We start from the raw sequence: 16104 nt of genomic DNA on the forward strand, positions 1-16104 counted from the left end.
ATAGAAGTAGTATAGGAAAAGTATGTGCTTTTCAGTGTACAACAAGGTCCGTAGTAAGAAAAGCTGTGACTCGGTGTACGTGCGAGCGATGATGGAACACACTGCCGAGCGTGAGGGAGAGCTGAGTTTCCGACGTGACGACCTTCTCTATATCGAGGACACGATGTACAACGGGGAGCAGGGCGTCTGGTACGCCTGGCTTATCAACGACGAGGGACAGAAGATCAAGGGTGGAACAATTCCTAGTAAAGACAGGTACGCTGGTTTGGAGTATAAGAAATATCATTGGTAGTTAATTTATTATAAAGTCATGTGCAGTGCAATACGTAAAGGATTTTTTTTTTTGTATTTTGGTGTAAGAATTATTTCGCCATGTGAGCACAACAGGCAATCTTATTATTATTTACATAATAAAAAAATGTTTCTTTTATACTTATATTAAAGAATAATATCAATTTGATTGGTGTTTTATAATTATAAAATTCAAAAGAGAAATACAAACATTGCGACATTTTTTAAGCTCATTTAAATATTTCCTGTGAGGGTGAAGGCTGTGATATGTTTAATGAGCAATATGGGAAAATAGTATCTATAAGAGCAGTGAATTCTCACTGTAGTGAAGTTAAAACAGTGAAAATTTAAATGAAAAGCATAAAAGAATAAGATTTTTTTTAATAATACTTATATGCTCCTTCAACATTAATGATTGCCAAAAAAATGATAGAGTTATGCCATACCTAGAATAGTACCTTGGTTCTGTTTAAATTTAGAATCCCCCACATTTTAACATATTGTGTGAAGTGTTTCCATGTACATTAAAACAAATCTTTCATTTAGAATGGAGGATGACCTGTCGCTACACCGTAGCCTTTCAGACAGCACGAGCTTGCACGGCTCTGAGGAGTTCAAAGTTCCAGCTAGACGGGGCTCAGGCTCGGCTAGACGTAGCTTCTGGCGACGCAGCAAGAAACACCAGCGTAACAATTCCAAAGACAGCCGGGACTTTAATTCCTTCTCGGATGTTTCCCTAAACAGTGATTCCCTGCCTGTTCTTGATGGTATGAATCGTTTTCTCAGGAATAAAGTCTTAAAGGAACACAATATAGGTTGAAAAAAAGATGAAACTACAAACAGCAATTACTTATCTATAATGTTTTTCGATCATTTATGTTATATACTAGTAAACAAGAAATACCCTTTCGAATGACACCATAATTATATGGAGTGGCTATGCTTAAATATTCAACATGATTACAAATGGCACGATTAAACAACTAGGTTTTTGTCAAATGTGATACATGAAGTTTAAAAGAAATTGTAATAATGTCTTCTTCCATTTCAGATTCCATGAGTACATATCTTAGCGTCGAAAGACTAGAATGTAAGTCCATGATACTTTGGATTTGTAAAAAGATATCATTCTTAATTCATTAAGCGTTCCATATTCAACACATGAAAACAGTGGTTGTTATCAGCTCTAGCCTGAAAGCCCTAGTAAAATTATATGCCAGCTTGCTCAAATTCGTAATTTTATATAGCAGGGCGTGTTGATTTTTTTTTAATGCCAAGCACTGGTAATATTATTTGAGCTTTTTCATCAAAATGTCTTATTTCGTTGACTGAATAGTGATCAGCACCTTGCATTATCTATGGATAGTTTTAAATATTTAGTGGAATTTATTAAGTTAAATAAATACTTATTTAATGCCACAACCCCAATGACATGGAATTATTTTTACTCTTAAAAACATTCCTGTTTTACATGTATATTGTAAAAGCCGCAAATTTTACATGACAAGGTTAGCAAATGCATACATGTTTTATGTTTATTACAGACAAGAAGACTAGGCCGGTGGTGTTAATCGCTCCTCTAGCAGACGCCCTCATACAGAAGCTGTCTGCAGAGTCACCGGACAAATACTTCTATTGCCAGCCTAGTAAGTTTGCATCTAGTTAATGTTTTGATTTGGTTAAAGTAAGCCAAAATAACTATTGATAAATGAATAAAAAGAACCTTTACATATCACGAATATTTGTCTCCCAAATGATCTCATTTGCCTTTAATCTTACAGCTGTGATGCAGACCTCTATGAGTGCCATGCATGAAGGGCAGAAGGACGGCCACTACATCGACTTCTGGCAGGTCGAGGACAGATTCCATTGTATACGCACCAAGAGTGTCACCGAGATGTGTAATAAGGTACGCTTATACTAAACAAAGAGTGGCGTGAAGCATCCGTGATTACTGTTGTTTTAAAGGGGTATTACATTGACAATTATAAGGTACGCTTATAATATACTAAACAAAGAGTAGCACGAAACTTCCGCGAATGCTCATCTGTTGTTGTTTTCCGTCAAATAAGGGGTATAACATTGGCAATCGTTACAGCAGGAGTTATTGGTTTAGATATGTCTTTGACGGTTTTTGAGTTATGGGCAGGGTTGAAAAATGTGCACAACAGCGCTGTCATCAACATCAACATCTATACTAAGACAAAACCTTGAATTTTTTTCTGCACTTTTTTTCATCCATATTTTTGGAGGGTAGATCACACTGTATATGTGCTAAGGGTTTTAATGACATCTGGAATAAACTTCAACATTATTTAGTCAGTTTGCTTTTAGAGTGCCAATAAAAACATCTTGTTTGATTTTTGCTGTGCTTTCTTTGAATTGTCAAGATTTTAAATCCCACAATTGGTAATTGTCCTACATTGTTCTTTGAATAGATAACACATGTATAAAACACCATCTTTACAAGTATTAAAAATTTATTATATGCATTATGGTGGTTTATAAAGATTTATCAGTGAAATAAAATTGATATTTCACTGTTTCATTTACATCTTGCCCTTTATATTACTTTTTTCTGCTGTAATTATGATTTTGGTTGCATTTATGAAGATTATCAAGAATTTTTAACTCTTGTTTTACACATGCATGACCCTTGTCTTTCTTCGGAAACTGAAAAAAAAATTAAGTGCAATGTAAATATATGACTATGTAAGTGTTGATTTTTACTTGATGTGAAAAATAAAAGAGAAAAAAAAACTGTTAAAAACCCTGATACAACAAATTAATAAGATGATTATCTGTTTCAGAACATCCACTGCCTGTTGAACGTGAACCCAGCTTCAATAGAACGTCTGCAGAGGCAGCAGATATACCCCATTGTTATCTACGCCAGACACAAGTCTTACAAATCCCTTAGGTAGGAAATAAAACCATGGGTTTATTGTAAAGAACCTTTTTATACCAGGTTTTCAACAAAAAACAGGGTTATTAGAATGCGGATGTAATTGGGCGGAAGGGCGGGCGGATAGACAGATGTTAAACATGTCCACCCCTTGACTTGAGTAATGATTGATGGATATTGCTGAAACTTTGTGTGTAGGTAGCTTATGTGAAGAGCTATCTTGTTGAAAGTTTACAATGTGATTAACTGCATCTTTCTTAACTTTAAAGTTGAAATATTTTATGACATGCTTGTAAATTTTAATACAACATGTACAGCAGAATTAATATCTGCCTGAAGTTTGACCTGTAGTTATCTTTCTTGTGACTACATAGTTTTTCCATTCGCATTTGTTTCGTGAAGATTGATGATTATTCATTTGATTGATATTGATAAATTGTATCTGAATAATTACACATATAGTAAGTGTAACTACAAAAATACATATAACTCTCATTGATTGTGACATTAAAATTCAAGAAACAAGATACATAAACTTTTATTTAAAGTCAGTATATGATAACAAAAAAAACAACAACATTACCTCATTGAGCTACAGTACTGTTAAGATCAAACTATGTTGAAACTACACTCATTGTTCCTTTAGTGTTTCCCTTGTATTACCCTAGTGCACTTTGTAGTGCACTCCTAGGTAACTAGCAGTGCACTAGAAGTGCACAAACTGTCAAGTATGGTTCTAACAGCACTATTTTTTCAGGTCCAAAAATGATGATCTCCCCGTGAAATTTGATACTGTATTTCTCATTTATGTTTCAACCAAATTCTCTGAATTACAGAGAGGTGAAGGATGTCCAGTTCTTGCCAGAGAAACTTAGCATTAAGTCCTCGAAGGAGCTGTACGAGTACTGCTTGAAGGCAGAACAGGACTACAGACCTCTCATAACTGGTAGGTTCACTGGAAAGCTGGAGGCAGATATAAGGGTATACCAAAAAATGCTTTATCTTCAGGGACAGATTTCAATTTCTAAACCAACCTACCCTACAGGAAAAAACAAACTGCTATTACAAATCCAAGTCTAATTAGTTATTTATGAATTGTACATGTAAGTACCCACAGTCCCAATTAAATTGTATGAGAATGCTTCATCTTTTGTTTCGTTGAAATTTGACCAGAGAGAATTGTGCTTGTATTAATATGTGTAATAAAGTTTAAAATTGAGTTATACAGTTTTTTAACAGAGCCTTGGTTTTCCATAGAGAAACAAATCTGTAAGTGCCGTGACATTGAAGAATGTTTTTCAACTATTTCCAGCTACAATCCAAGGTGGTAACCTAGCAGAAATGTCTCAGCAAATCAAGAATGTGATAACCGCGGAGCAGGAGAAGCCCATATGGGTACCCTCCTCCATGTTAAGATGACGTCAGGCCCTGCCCGAGGGACACGCCCCACACAAATGTTGTGGGGCTGCCACACCCCTTCAGCTCTCTGTGCACAATGGTTCAGAAACATGTACTCGTGTGTGAGATGATTGGCCATGCTTGAGGGATATGGTCGATCTAACAAGGGAGCGTTGCCACGCCCTCTTATGCCAAATGGCTTCAGCTCGCTGCACATACTGGCTATGAACTGTGAACCTGTGTGATAGAGGGGTGGAGGGGGGTACATGAAAAGCTGTGATTAATTTGTCAATGTGTACATTTTACTGAATATGATGAAGTCAATTGATTCTATTCAATTGTTATATTTCACCAGTGAAAATGAGGATACAGAAAGGATTCAATTCGCCTGTTGTGATCGACTCTATTATATTTTGCCCATGAAATGTGGCTGCTTAACGTTGTGTGTCTAACGTTCATGTCATCACAAACATTATCACTTGTTGTGCTTGTTGCTTGTAGTAGTTTCCTTTGCTCGGCAACATCAGTGAAATTCATATGATTTTAGTGTAAGAAACGTGCATGTTAAAAACTTATGTCTACCAGTAACAAGTCTATTAAAATTGCAGTTTTGCAACAAAAAATACTGAATCATGGATGGTTTATAAAACTTCAAATTTGTGAACATTAAATTGTTGATACAATACAAGTTATGTTTTAAAAATGCATTAAATGTGTAATGATTTGGACTGTTGAGTTAAGCTAGCCTATGTAAGCTACAAGGACAAGATTCAAATCAACTTCTCTGGCTGGAAACGGATACTTTATTTGTATCAAGATCAGTTTCACATTGATTTCAGTCAAATATGTATCTACAGTATTCAAATGTACATGTTTCTTAGAGCAGTTAGTTGAAACCATTCCATAGAATAATTTGACAGTGGACGAATATTTAATCATGCAATATCAAGTATTTGTAATCTTTGGCTTATTTCTGGTAAATGGATTTTTTTTGTTGGGATCTTTTAATTTTAGAACCAAGTTGACTTTGATATCAGCATTGCACATTTTATGACAGTCGTCAATTCTCACTTAAAAACAACACATACAGTCGAACCTCGTTGGCTTGAACTTCCAAGGGGCTGGCAAAAATACCTTGACACTCGAGAAATTCTAGCCGAGCGGGAATGCTTACCTTCAGTAGAAAGGAATTGGTCCTTTACCTCCAGTTTGAGCCAATGAGGAAATAACGCCAAGCAGGTTCAAGCCAACAGAGTTCGAAAGTAATTCATGAAAAAGGCACTACGGTATTGTTTAGATTAAATTCAATTAAAAGACGTTGTCATGATTATTGGTCATAGTAAATTTTTGACATAGGGTGATTTCATAGACACTCATGGTACATATGTGAGCTTGGTGGCGAAAATATTTCCTGTTGAGGCAGTTAAGTGATTGAAAATAAACAAGATTCATCATTATAATTTGATTAAAAATTAATAGGACTTGTTGAATAAACGTATCAAATGACAATTATGGAAATTTTGGGATTTATGGTAACGCCATAATATTTTGGTAAAAATTGATAGGCTTTTATCAGTAAAAGAGTATTTAAAAATTATACCCTTCTTTTTCGACCTGCATTTTAGTTGAAATAAAGAAAAAAATGACACAAACTGCAATAGCATTATCTGTTATGGGTTTATTCATCATTTATTATATTTATTAGAATTCAGTAACCAATACCTGTTTAGATGCAAAAATTACATGGGGTGACCAGGCAAGACAAAGTCTAATTTGTATATCGAATACCTTATAAGTCCACTATTCGCACCGGAGGAACCATTTTTGCAGCCCATTTCACTTTATTCAAGGTTGTGATCGATTAGAATCATTTTTGTGGATTGTAATGTGTAGTTTTGGTCATTCTCAATTGATCCTTCATGTAAATTCTTTAGATCTTATTTTACATACATGTATATGCCTAAACTGTGATAAGTTCTTTTCATGTGGAATAATTTTGTGCTCGGTATGCATTTACTATATGGACAATTTATTGGTTATTTAAAAAGAGAAATGATGAAGAGGTTGCGAAACATGGCTTGTACATGTAGCTGATACAACATGTACATATAAAAGTTGCATTTGAAGATTTTTTAAAGAAAATGGGAAATTTTATTTTAAACCTGTACTTGCGGGTACTTGTATAAAACCGCTTTTCTCCTGCTATTGTAAATGTCGCTCTTCAGTGAATTTTTTGGGAAATTATTTTTACCGCCTGTGCCTTGCAAATTGGGAAAAAAAAGTTGACTTTGGGAAAAACACAAAATCAGGCCCAAATAGATAATATATGGTAAATATACTAGTTCTAACTTTTATATGCATACATTATGCTGTGAAAGAGTAAGAATTGTCAAGATTTTGTTTATATTTCAAAAAATTCATTGCTTTTTTATTCATTAACATGATCTACATTAATGAAATTGGGGATTCTTTTTAAAGTTTTGAGAAAAATGGACATTTTAGAAGGCAATAAATTGCACCCCCCAAAAAATACTACTCTTTACTTGTCAAAGAAATCAAACCTGGATGACGTAGTGCACAAAAAGTAGTCCTCACATACTCGTACAAGTATTGTTTCGCATCCTCAATGATTGGATCTACATGTTGACATTGTCAATATGCATGTGTATATTTCCCATTTTGCAATGTTCGAAGGTGGTGGCAGGTTTACTCATTAAGAACATAAAAGCATACCAACATATAAATTGACGGGAATTACATTTACAAGATACATCTAAAAAAGTCTGAAGTTTTGGAAATGCATTTATCTTTTTATTGTACACAAATACAGTGACACGCAGATTACTTTGACAAATGAACCATTGAAAGTAGAATAAGTCTTAAATACAAGTTTTTGGCATAGTATTAAATATATGACTAATATTCATCAAAAAGAAGCGTAAAAGACCTAAAAAATATTGTGAACCTTAAAAACAGGTTACACCCTGAAGCTGCCATTCTATTTTTAGTCACAGGAAGCTATGATGTCTTATTTCCTGTTTCCTGTCACATTTTCAAAAAGACCAATATCTGCTTGCTGTGGTTCAAATAAAGACACCGAGTGTATATGAAACAGTCTCAAATTCCCAGAACTCATAAAATTCATGATGTTGTAAGAAAAAGTGCTTTATTGTTTGACTTCATGTTTATTGTGTTGTAGAGTGCTTGACTTTGTGTAATGAATTGTCGTTCTGTGCTGTCTTGTGTCACATTTGTTATAAAATAAATGTTTTTTATGTGATTTATTGACTTTTCATGCTATGTATTGTCATTGCGAAATAAAAAAAGATAAAGTGTAATTGTTTACTTTTTAATTTAGCCGTCTTAAATGAAGGGGAACATAAATATAAGGCAAAACCTATGACAAATAACAAATCCTACTCCAAGGGAAAACTTTCAACAAGATAAATTTGAACTGGCCAGTAATGGGTCCTGTAATTCATAACAGGGGGTAGAGGTGGCAGGGAGTGGGGGTGGAAGGTGGCAGGGAGTGGGGGTGGCAGGGAGTGGGGGTGGGGGTGGGACAACCATCAAACCCACTAAAAACTTTATTTCACTGTGGTATTGAAAGGACACATATAAAATTATTGATGCATTCATTCCCTTCAATACTACATTTATACATCTTATTAAGTGGACATACTATGTTAATAATTGTAAATCAGCATTTCAAATGTTAAGGGGTATCAATTTAAGATTAAAATTCAGTGATTTTAGGGTTCATTTGCCGGACAACTAGGGTGGGCACCGCCTCTTGTGACCTCCCTTCCCCCTCTAGGTCCACCCCTGCTGGCTGCAATCAATTGCTGGAGGATTGGTCACTAGATTAAAGGATACTGTGTCAGAGTATATTGGATTAATTATTATCCCCTGCCGAAACAAAGGTTTCAGGAGGGGGATATTTATTTGGCGTTGTCCGTCATTCCGTCCTTCCAGAACCATATCTTGGTAGGCATTGATCAGAAAATGTTCCCCTTCATCAAATCTCGACCACTTGTAAAAGTGGGTCACATGGTGTCAAAAACTAGGTCACTAAGTCAAATCTTAGAAAAATCTTTGGAACAAACTAGAGGCATTTTACATGGTCAAATATTCATGAAACTTTATCAAAATGTTTTCCTTGATGAACTCTTGGGATATATATAAAACTGGGTCACATATGATCAAAGATTAGGTCACTAGGTCAAATCTTAGAAAAATCTTGTCGGGAACCATATCATGGTAATGATTGGTCAGATTATGTTTAAACTTGGTCAGGATGTACCCCTTGATGAAATATTGACCGCTTGTTCAACTTGTTATTGTTAAGAGATTGGTTTATTTCATAATAATACAGGTAAAAGTAAACTAGATTCAGTTTGTCTTCTGCAACACAGCTCAGTGATACTGTTTCATTGAAATAGTATAATCCCTATTTTATTTAAAAGAACTGTAGATCTAGCATCTTTATATTACTATATAAGGCCCACATGAAACATCATATACTCCCCAATTTACATAATTTCTAATTTTGCTTTGAAATCAGATATACGGTAATAAACTTAAATGTTTTTTAATTTGTCTTTATACCCCAGTCACTCTGACCTCATGGACTGTCGCAGAGCGTCCCTGACATAAATTTGTCAGAATTGGGGGTCTGATCCAATTGCCGTGGTCATTTGGTTCCGTATGGGAGGTTTTCAATCCTGGGAAGTCCAGGACGGTTTGTGTTGCGACCGTGTTGGTTCTGGGAGGGTATGAAGTGGCACTGTGTTGATCCTGGGTGATCTGGCATGTCATGTTGGGAAACAGATCACCCCGGACATTACACGGTTCATGTATGCTGTGGTGGTACCAGGGTTATCTGTGTTGATCTGTTGTGGTGCTGTGTTGGGTCCAAGCTGGTTACGATGTCAAGCGACAATCGACTCAGTTTCATCAAGGATTAAGATATCTATTAATCCGGGGTGTTTTGTGTTAATCTAGAGTGCCCTGCGTTGTGTCCAGCTTCAGTGTGACTGTAGTTTTACGTAACAGTCTAGTAACCATTAACCAGAAGTGAAAAACTCGGTGTTGGTGCATAACTGGCCTCTACACTCGGCAAGATCTGATTCGACCTAGTTTGAGCACTTAGTAAGAGTATGAACTAGTACTGTTATCTCAGTTGGTAGACTGACCAGCATGCTAAAATTCTAGAGGTTGTTGGTTGGAGATTAGTCAATACCACGAAGACTTCTAGTTCAAATCCAAACAAAAAATCAGTATGAAAATCAACGAAGGGTAATAACTAAAAAATACTGCAATGCACTTATTCTTATTAAGATCTATCTGTATATATGATGGGACATGATAGCCCATACACACACACAAACACATGCCTACCATTCATTACTACCAGAAAATTCTGTTTGCCTTTTGGCAGGGGATAAAAAGATGGAAGATTTGCTTTCTAGTGAAAATAAAAGCAACAAGTTTAGAAGAAATTTTATTCCTTGAAGCAGTGAGTAAACAATACAAAAAGCATTTCAAATTGCTTGGATTCGACACATTTGCACTTAATAGAACACAATTAAAATTAAAGTTCTAAAACTTCTTTAATTCTCAAAATGGTATATGGAACAAAACTTTAACTATGATTATCTGTTTTGGTAAAAAAATGCGTATAAAAATGAAACTATGGTTGACAATCGTTTTAAATAAACATATTCTTTTCCTAAACACTGGACTTCAGTTACAACAGTAATATCACATAACAATGATCGGTAACAACATTGATGTTCACTATATTAAATTATCCAGTAGTTAAAAAAGAGGGAGAATTTTTTAAAGCCATTTTTTTTTTAATTATGAAAGAGCAACTTTTGTACATTAATATTTCAAACACTGCTTTGAACATACAGGTTAAGTCATGTACAAGACCAGCAGAAAACATGGAAAATGTCTTGGTTTGTGGAATAATTGAGTAAAAGATTACGAGTGAGATTCTTAAAATGTTCAAAAATTATATGATAATTAAAGGTGTCTTTTTATATAATAGTAAAAGTATGAATCATAATTCAAGTCTATGAAAATTAAACATTTTGGACATTATCAAGCACTACACTAAGTGAGAAATATAAATTAAAGAAGGATTTTTTTAAGGAAATGATTGGAGATGTTTTAATTTAATAGTACTGTCCAAAGCATATAAAGACACTGTTTACAGCTGTCCTGAATTCTGAATCAGCACTTTTGCACTGGTTGTCCCATTCTGCGATCCAACTCCCTCAATCTTCTTCACAACATCCATGCCTTCAATAACTTTGCCAAAAACAACATGCTTGCCATCCAGCCTGAAAAAGACAGATAACATAGTGTGATACAAATATGATGCTCAACACATTTACCCTAAGGGCTCACACTAGGGTAAAATTTTAGGGATATGTCAAATTGGGCAGAAGTGAGACAATTTCACACAGAATAGTGTGTTCCCTATGCGCACACAACATTTACATAGAATTCTCTTTTGGGCTTTCAAGTCAGCGAAATCAACTTCTCCTTGGCGTAATTCAACAGGGAAGTCAATAAGCAAAGAGAAAAGAATGAGCCCTTCATTTTCTGCCTGATGGTTTTCTTTTAAATTTTTAATTTTGTAACTTCAAACATAAATGTGTAACGACAAAGACTTCTTTGGTAAGAGAATGCACACCATCGTTCATTGCTAAGAAGCTGCCAATAAAGACTGACAATATCAACACAATCAGGTATAATACCCAATATCTTTACTGTATAATCTATGATTAATCATTGACTATTTGCTTGAGATTATCATTATCCGCTTCAAATAAACTGCAGAAGTCAAAGGACTCCATTTGTAAGGTGTAAAAAAGAAATTGTTTGTTTCGACTAACTCGACCGACCCTATTCTTTGCTCCCAACCCTACTCCGTTTTATCGCCGAAGTGAAGATTTTTTTTCCGTAATTCTTAAAGGATGTGCATTTTTGGAGTGAACATGTTAAAATTTGACAACTTCATATTTGAAATTTCTAAAATAGTGATATACCCTGATATGGATTGGTTTGGTACAGAAATCCTTTTATCAAAAAAAGAAACAAGAGGGCCATGATGGCCCTAAATCACTCACTCCAGTAAAACAAAAAAAGACTTTTGTAATCAATAAAGCTTGATATTAATTTTGTTCTCAAAGCTGTACATATGGTCCAACTTTCAAAACTATAGCCTCAAAAACAAGAAAATAGGTAAAAACATCAGCTGACAATGTCAATATTGATATTTGTTTTCAAAACTGAACACATGTTTGAAAATTTCATAACAGAGACTTTAAAAATAAGAAAGTAGTTCAAAAAGTTATAATGAAGGTGATTCACACACAGCATTGATATTTGTTTTCAAAACTGTACACATGTAAAAAATTCATAACAAAGACTTCAAAAATAAGAAAGTAGTTCAAAAAGTTATAATTAAGGTGATTCACGCACAGCATTGATATTTGTTTTCAAATCTGTACACATGGTCTAAATTTCATAACCACAGCATGAAAAATAACAAAGTCAAAAGATCACAGTCATGGTCATCCAAGGACAACATTTGTATTTGTTTTCAAAACTCTACACATAACCAATAGTTCACTGCTGTAGCTTCAGAAGTAAGTAGATCAAAAGGTAACAGTCAAGATCCACCATACAAAACATTGATATTTGTTTTCAAAATTGTGAACATGGCCCAAATCTCTTTGCTGTAGCTTCAAAACAAAAAGTAGGTCAAAAGGTCACAGACATGGTCATTATAGGACAACATTGATATTTGTTTTCAAAACTCTACAGATGGTCCAAATTTTATCACTGTAGCTTCAAAAATAAGACAGTGTGTCAAAAAGGGTGAGACTGAGAAAGTAGGTCAAAAGGTCACAGACATGGTCATTATAGGACAACATTGATATTTGTTTTCAAAACTCTACAGATGGTCCAAATTTTATTGCTGTAGCTTCAAAAATCAGACAGTGTGTCAAAAAGGGTGAGACTGGCTATGACCCAAGGGCCATAATTCGCACAAGAGGACCACTATATGATATTTGTAACAATTTATCAAAGGTCTGGGCCTAGCCCTTTCAGACAAGAAGGTTTTCTTGAATTCCTTATATAAGATCAAAGAAAACCTCAGTGTGTGGCCAGTTTTTACCTCATGGGCATAATTTGATGTTCACAAGCAATTGTGTTAAGTACAGACACACAAACGACAGACATTGCACCATCCAATAAAATCAATAAACTGCCTTAAACTCTGATAAAATTACGCCAATAGCTACTACAAATAACATCTACCACAATATAGAATTCCTTCTACACCTTTGAATTAAATTCTTGTTTATTAGTCGGCACACAGAAGGGCCCCGACTACATTTGATATAACTTGAGAATTATTCCAACTTAGGGACCAGTTCATAAATTGCAGAATAATGCTTTCAACATTTTCCATGTTGCATGATAAAATATGAAGTTAAGTGTGTTTTATAAAACTTAATACTTTAATTGATAATGAAACCCTAAATCATAATAGCCCTGCTGATCATTTTGAAAATTTTGATTTTAAATACCAACTCGATCATAATAACTTGGCCATCTCCGGCAATCTTCCAAATAGATACTGGCCGAGGTGTTTCTATAAATACCACCCCCTGACAGATGGTTACACGGTACTATTACAATATCCTTTATGTTTCTAAACCTCCTACGCAGTTATCTCCCTTGGCGACAGCAAAAAGGCGATTTTTAATAAATTAACATTGAGCTTAATTGTTTGTTTTGAAAATGTCTTTCGAAAGAATGAACTCCAGATAATTCCCTCTGAATGTTCAGTATTTTTTATCCCCGTTCTATTTACTCAAGAGTAGAATGTGTTCACAAAAACAAAAATACAACATATATTTAGCCCGGAATTCACATAACTGGGTTTTCCCATGCCAACAAATAAAAGGTGAATTTCATGCTTTTGAAATTCATGTTTTAGTCTAAGACCAATGCCTCTTATTTCTTTCCAAGTAATGTGTGTATATTTTTGGTATAATTTAGTTTGTACCAGAGGATTAGCTCAGAAAAATAATATCTATAATTCCAGGCTTAAACTGATGTAACAATATTATCAACCATAATGTCCTTCGAACATATGATATGTATACCAAGCAGATTATCATTGAAATAGTAACCATTTTTTGGTTATCTACATGCATGTTTTTATTCTAATTTGATTGCGCTGGCTTGATGTTATGCATCAATTTTTTCTTGTACAATGTGTATTCACTATCAATGCTAAAGATAAGATTGTAGCTTACAATTGTCTACATGTAGTTCAATGGATAAGTCTGGTTATTAAATTCATCATTGGGAAAAAATGAAATTCTTCTAGAAAATAAAGAGAAATAATAATTACTTTAACCTTTATAAAGAAAAATAGTTACCTTAGAAGTGACTATCTTAAAGAATTTATATTTACACCTCAACTTCCATTCCTTTAATGAACTGCCTTTCGGCAATTGTGTCAGAAGGTCCCATAAAATATAAATCAACATTTTAGAAGGTATGAATTTTTTAACTTTTAAATGTATTGTTGCCATAAGTGTTTGAATTTTACGTTTAAAGTGATTTCAAGTGGTTGATCTTTTCCCGCATTATGTGACGACATTTGAAAAATGCTTCCGGTTACAGTCGGGTCGTTCTATTTACAGAATGGCTAAGAAAGAACCTGTCTTTTAATCAATCAAATCTATGTTGTATATTTATAATATTTCTGGCAGCTTTTGTGAACATACATATACATAAGGCCCCTGACAGAAACATCCCTCAATACTTCAATTCTTGCTCATTAATCAAGAATTCATTTAACTCTGTAACTCATTCAATAAAAGTTAAAAAATGAAAAACAGAATACAATTAAAGATTAATATTGAATAGTGTTTTGTATTTTTATCAAGTTACCAATCGGACACTTTCACACCCTTCGAATCGACTTTTGACAGCCATAGCCATCTCCATTTGTTTTCGCAGGCTGTTCAAGCTCTTTACAGTAGTATTATACCCTGGGGGTACAAACTTCATTGTTCAATTTCGACAGCAGTATTTCGATTGATTTCATTGTTTATTTTTGCCTCCAATTTGCAGTATGTCGTAAAAGTCGTAAAGGATACCCACTGACCGTAAATATTCGGCGAAAACCGGCTTTTTTCCGCCATCTAAGTTTTTGTTGGAGCGGAAACTGCCGAGGTTATTCGGAGAACATTGGAATGACAATACTTTTTTACGAAAAGAAACGACTATTTTCGGAAACGTTCGGCTGATATCGCCGACAAAATTTTACCACTTATGGCAACGCTATTTATAGAACGAAATTGGGAAACCAGAAAATTTAACTTTGTTTTATCTTGATTTTGAGTAGATCGCGATGTTGATGATGGGGTTTTGGGGTAACCCCTCCACCCCACCCCCCGAAAAACTTCCCGGATTAACACGATTTAGAAAACTGACCCCTGAGAAGACCGAAAGTACGGAATTCCGTATTAATACGGAAAACTTTCACCTATGTAACTAAAGTGTTTTTTTAAGTGAAATGAAGTATTTTTTTAACAATTATCAAATGAAATAATGAACTATTGGTGTAAATATAAGGAATGAATTGCGGGGTTGATGTCATTATCGGGGATATGAATGCAATTGGACTGGTCAAAGTACGAGTGGAGTCCTTCGGACTCCACACACTCTGACCAGCCCAATTGCGTTCATACCCCGATAATGGCATCAAGCCCGCAAGTCATTCCTTAAATAAAATTTAAAATATATTCCCTTGTTACTTAAAAGACAATATGCCATCTCCAACAGAAAGGGAGACCATATAGCAAGACTTGCTGCCCTTCCTTCAAGAGTAAACCACATAACTATCAGATTTTAACAAAATGTATTTATAGTGAACTTGTAACCCAAGGGGTGGGCCAATTTTGACCCCAGGGGCATAATTTGAACAAACTTGGTAGACAACCACTAGACAATTTTACAAACCTAATGGGGCAATGATCAATTATTATCGATTATTTGAAATAAGACTTCTTAACAATTTCATCTGACAGGACGATGCAGTTATACTACTGTTCAAATAATAAATTATAGATATTTCTTTAAAACATTTTCTTTTTTTCATGTAAATGCATGATATTATTTTTTTTAAACTAAAGAAATGAAAGAAAACTGTCACAAAGCATGCCCATCTATTTTTATGACAAAGTGTTTGTTGCAAAATAGTTGGAAGGTTAAGCCTAATTTAGGGAGAACTATGTAAATACAGTTTCTGCCAATAAAGGGTCAAAACTTTTAAATGACTGAGGCCACATAGCTGGTTATGTAACCTGTTCCAGATATTCTTCCCATATACATTCTTGTTGATGATTTGAAAAAAACTTCTATTTTGAAAAAGCTTCGAAGGGCTATTCCATTTAAACATATAACCC

General features: G+C 34.5%; 2 protein-coding genes across 6 annotated transcripts in view; one reads left to right on the plus strand and one right to left on the minus strand.

The window, feature by feature from the left end:
* LOC128208949 (disks large homolog 5-like) overlaps positions 1-7932 on the plus strand; it is a 78722-nt gene extending 70790 nt beyond the window's left edge. For all 5 annotated transcript variants that reach the window (XM_052912698.1, XM_052912689.1, XM_052912708.1 and 2 more), the window contains 8 exons: positions 36-255; positions 838-1058; positions 1343-1381; positions 1836-1937; positions 2073-2200; positions 3102-3211; positions 4033-4142; positions 4509-7932. In XM_052912698.1, coding sequence (XP_052768658.1) covers positions 36-255; positions 838-1058; positions 1343-1381; positions 1836-1937; positions 2073-2200; positions 3102-3211; positions 4033-4142; positions 4509-4615 — 1037 coding nt within the window. In that variant the 3' untranslated portion in view covers positions 4616-7932. The remainder of the gene's footprint in view (positions 1-35; positions 256-837; positions 1059-1342; positions 1382-1835; positions 1938-2072; positions 2201-3101; positions 3212-4032; positions 4143-4508) is intronic.
* Positions 7933-10084: 2152 nt separating this feature from the next.
* Positions 10085-16104, minus strand: part of LOC128213148 (peptidyl-prolyl cis-trans isomerase-like) — a 31266-nt gene continuing 25246 nt past the window's right edge. The window contains exon 5 of the mRNA XM_052918703.1: positions 10085-10944. Within this exon, the coding sequence (XP_052774663.1) occupies positions 10812-10944 (133 nt within the window). The 3' untranslated portion in view covers positions 10085-10811. The remainder of the gene's footprint in view (positions 10945-16104) is intronic.

The sequence above is a fragment of the Mya arenaria genome, chromosome 2 (genome assembly GCF_026914265.1).
Source record: "Mya arenaria isolate MELC-2E11 chromosome 2, ASM2691426v1".
Classification (NCBI taxonomy): Eukaryota; Metazoa; Mollusca; class Bivalvia; order Myida; family Myidae; genus Mya; species Mya arenaria.